Source organism: Crocodylus porosus, unplaced genomic scaffold (genome assembly GCF_001723895.1).
Source record: "Crocodylus porosus isolate Cpor-Errol unplaced genomic scaffold, CroPor_comp1, whole genome shotgun sequence".
In the NCBI taxonomy this organism is placed as follows: domain Eukaryota; kingdom Metazoa; phylum Chordata; order Crocodylia; family Crocodylidae; genus Crocodylus; species Crocodylus porosus.
The window spans coordinates 30666896-30671185 of record NW_017728907.1 but is presented as its reverse complement, the minus strand read 5'-3'; the positions used below and the strand labels follow the sequence as shown (position 1 = coordinate 30671185).

General features: G+C 52.9%; 1 protein-coding gene across 1 annotated transcript in view; it reads right to left on the bottom strand.

Annotated features, from left to right (window-relative positions):
* The window catches only part of DPYD (dihydropyrimidine dehydrogenase), a 672292-nt gene extending 671875 nt beyond the window's left edge, over positions 1-417 (bottom strand). The window contains exon 1 of the mRNA XM_019531048.1: positions 18-417. Coding sequence (XP_019386593.1) covers positions 18-56 — 39 coding nt within the window. The 5' untranslated portion in view covers positions 57-417. The remainder of the gene's footprint in view (positions 1-17) is intronic.
* Between the last annotated feature and the right edge of the window lie 3873 nt (positions 418-4290).

Here is a 4290-nt window from a genome sequence, read left to right as displayed (position 1 = left end):
GCCCGGCCCGCGGCTACCTCGATGTCCGCGGGGTCCCGGCTGAGCGCACAAGCCATCGCGGCGGCCGCCTCCCTGCGCTCCCGAGCGGAAGAGGCGGCGGCGGAGCCGCGGCGGGCACCGCAACAACGCGCCAGTGGGCGGTCGCGCCCGCGCCTCTCACGGCCGGGCCGCGGAGGGAGCGGGAGCGGGAGTGGGTGCCGGCCGGCTCCGGGCTGCCGCGGCGGTGGCCGGGGCAAAGTGCCCAACTTTCCCGTCCGGCGCCTGAGGGCGGAGAGGCCCCGGGACCGTCCCCCGTGTCCGGCCGCGCCTCCCTGCCCGGCGGGGACCGGCCCGCTCGGCGTTTCCCGAGGAAGGAAACGCTTCGTCGTCCGTTTGCTTTTTCCAGACGTGGGGAGGAGGCTCCGCGCGTCCCCGGCCGTGCAGGGCTCTGCCCGCCCTTCCGCCGCCCGGCAACTCTGGGTCCCCGCCGGCCGGCCGCGGTCACTCCGCAGGCGGGTGCCCCTGGGCGGGACACGGGAGCAGCAGCCTTCGTGCTTAGCGCTCAGCCCTGCCGCCGCGTGCCAGGCCCCTTCTCGTCTCTTGTTCCGCCCGGGGCTGTTGCTGATTTCCAGCAGGACCAGAACATCAGAGCTGCGGCTTACTGGGTCAGCGCATAGGTCCATCTTGCCCACTGTGTTGTTTCACCCCATACTTTTGCCGAGGGGAGACCCTGGCGCAGCCTGCCTGGAGCACAGCCCCTCTTCCGCCTCCTCCAGGACTCCCTGCTGAGGTTCTGGCTGCACTTCTCCCGGCCCCTTTTTGTTACACTTCCCGTCCCGCGCCACACCGAGTCCCAGGGCCTCCTGGTCAACCTCCTCCCGGCTCTGGCCATGCTGGCCATCTATAAGACCAGGAAAGAGGCTGTGGCCAGTAGAAATCCAGGCGAGTGTCCGGCTGCTTTCCTGGCACTCCTCTGCCCATGTCTCCAGATGGAGTCTCACTTGGACGACATCCCCAGGCTCTCTGGACCCCTTCAGGGGCAGTGGGCGCCAGCCGGTGTGCTCTGTTCGGTGTCCACTTCCAATGCCCTAGTTATCAACCTATGACCTCACTCCCATTCCCGTTTCTTTTTCATTGTCCCAAAAACTTAATTAGTATGTCTCCAGCGGCCTCCCTTCTGAGAGGGCTTATAAATTTCATGATGTATCAAGGGCCATGACATCATGGCATATCAAATAGGCTTGTTTCACACCATTTCCTGCCCCTGGCCGGATCCTGGCTTGGGGGAGAGTATCACTGAGCAGCATACATTGGCCCCTTGGACTCGTTCAAGGGCCAGTGTGTACTGTCTGTTGTGCTCTGCTCAATGTGTTCCCTTGGCACGCTGGTTATTAACCTTTGACCTTCACTCCCATCCCTGTTATATCTTTAGTTGTCCCAAACAATTAGTTGCTGCCTTTCCAGTAACCTGCCTACTTGGTGAGCACTGCCCCCCAATTCTTCCAAGGCAACAAAAAGGCCTGTCCAGTCACATCTGGAGTGTCCTTGGCATATTGCAGTGCTTCCTGAAGCTGCCGCGGTGCTACATCCAGTGCTCCCACTCCCCAGCCAGTGCTTGCAGGGGGGGCACCAGTACTCCTGCCTGTCCTCCACCCTCCCACCTGTTGCCTAAGCAGAAAGCGTGGTCTGTCAGGGGGTGCACAAGCACGCTGGCAGGGTGCACGTGCACCCCATATGCATTGCCACTGCTCCTCGGATTCATTCTAGTACAGGGGTCACTGTCCAGTGTGCTGTGCTTGGTGACCCACCTTGGGGCACTTGTTTTGAACCTATGACTCCACTCTCATACCTGTTTTCTTTTTAGTTGTCCCCAAGAATCAATTGACATATACCCAGTAGCTACCCCTAATAACAGGGGGGCTAACCATTGCTCCATGGGTGTTAAGCCCACATAAACCCTATGCGTCAAACAGGCCTGTGTCACACTAGCAGAAAGTGGGTGCTGAAAGTGAGAGTGAACTGAGTATGACCAGGGTTTTTTTTCCCCCTGTTCCTCTCTCACTTGTAGCTTCCAGCATTTAACCATATCACTTGACTGTGGAAGGCATTCTCCCCACCCCCCTGCACCTTTATTTAGGGGAATCTTTTTGTGCTTGTAGACTTATGATTTAGCACACATTCAAAGCACTTTGTACCACCGTTCAGAGAGCTGATACACTCAAGAAGTTTGAAGGGAGCTGTTAAGTTAGGGAAGTCTGGAGGAAGCTGGCCCTGGTTAGGCTGTGCTCTTTGAGATTTAACGTTCTTGCATGCACAACCCTTTCAGATAGCTGGCCAGTCCCACTGTAGGATGGAATTACACGATCCAATGACCCTATGACTGGGTGTAGAGGTTACAATCCCCCCTGTTACCAGTCACATGGCTTAGCAGGCAAATGGATGTGACAGCTGCAAGCATTGTCCCTTGGGAGCCTGTGAACAGTAACAACATGCAACAATGCAGAAGCAGGTTCTCCAGAACAAAGTAAGATTTATTTTACCAAAAGGTGTGCAAAAAAAACGGGCAGCAAAGAGATGTGTATGCCTACTGTCTTACCTTATGTTTGACATTATCTGGGTAGATGTGACTTAGCTTTGGCACTACCCCCATTCTTTTGGGGATCAAAAGATGGCTGTAGATTCCATCTGTTCAGCCACTCTGTGTCACTTGCTTCAGCTGACAACCTCCTTTCAACCCCTCTGTGAGGTAGATCTCTTACCAGATCAGGGAGCAAAATCCAGGTAGACCCCTTACATGTTTCCAACTTCCATTACAGCGAGTGCATCTACATGAGACACTTAATGTGCAGTAGCATGCCGGGCAAAAACCATGCTAATATGCTACTGTGCAGTAAACATTACTAAAAAACTGCGCTGGCACTACTATGCAGTAACTGTAGTTACTGTGTATTTACTTAGTACTTCATTAAACAAGTACTAAATTAAATGTGCAGTAACTACTGTGCATTAATGAATGTGTAAACACACCCAGCATGCTTAAATTTAGGCCCGTAGCCACCGGAAGATGACTCAAAGAAATGGAGTAAGTACCCATGCAGTCAGTGGGAAAGTAAGCACCTCCAAAGGATTGTCTACAGAGAGCCATATACTGAGCAGGGACTCAGCTAATAGGAGGTGCTGAGTGAGGGTGCCTGTCTGCACAGCTCCCCACTTCCAGAGCTTAGGCACCTGGCCCAGGGCTGTGCATTATACACTTCTACCCACTCATGACCTAGGGCTTAATTTACCTAATTTCCTCATGGTTAGATCATGCAGCCGTGACATAGGAGACTTGAGTTGTACTTCTTCCTCAGCTTGAGGAGATTCACTCCCAAGTCTCTCATCGTTCTCCTAACTTATTTCCAGATCAGCAAATAGGCTGGATGGGGTATCATCCATCCCTTCTATTGACACTGAGCCACTTGCAGCCAAGAAAGCATAGGGCCAGAAAGAGGATAAAAAAGAGGGAGCATAGCTCTGTAGCCTAGTGATTAGGAAATACAGATGGGAGGGGAGAAGCTTAGACTGCTTCTGACCCCTAGTTCATTTTACAACAGATAATTACTAAATTTAAAAAAAAAAAATCAGAAGCAATCCTGAAGCTATAGACCAGACCCATCCCTTTCCCTTCACTGCCTACTCACAGGGATATCTCCTGGGAAGGAGAAGATTTGGTTTTGAAATCTCAGGCTAAGGAGGACCTACAGCTCCCTTCTCATTGCCTGGCCAAATGCTGTAGCCACTAGTCTAGGGGTCAGCAACCATTTAGGAGCAACAGGCGAAATCCAAAGGTAGGCCACTGCTAGAAGTATAATTAGTGTGGTTTGTACTCTGAGCCAGCAACCCCCTTTTCCACCCAAACTGTCTGCCCCAGCTCTTCCTGCTCTGGCAAAAGCTGCTTTCACTTCCTCTTGTAGTCACCCTCTACCCTGCCCACCAAGTGCCATTGTCATCAACTGCTACCAAGAGCCAATTTTGTAATAAGAGAAGTGGCAGTGAAGTGGCAGGAGAGAGAGCAGGGTATGTTGAACATAATGCTGGTGGTGGTGGTGGTGGGTGTGTTCTGAACATACCCACCAGATAGGCCTTTCTGGGGATCTAGGTAGAGTTTAGGCACCTCTCTGCCTTGAATCCAGATTGTGGTGAAGCTCAGACAGGAGTTATGCAGCTAGCTGTTTAGACAGAGTACCTCTGCATATTCAGTACCCTAAGTTTAACCATCTGGGGAATCTCTGTAAGCATCAAACAAATTTAGGCATCTGAAGTCTTTTA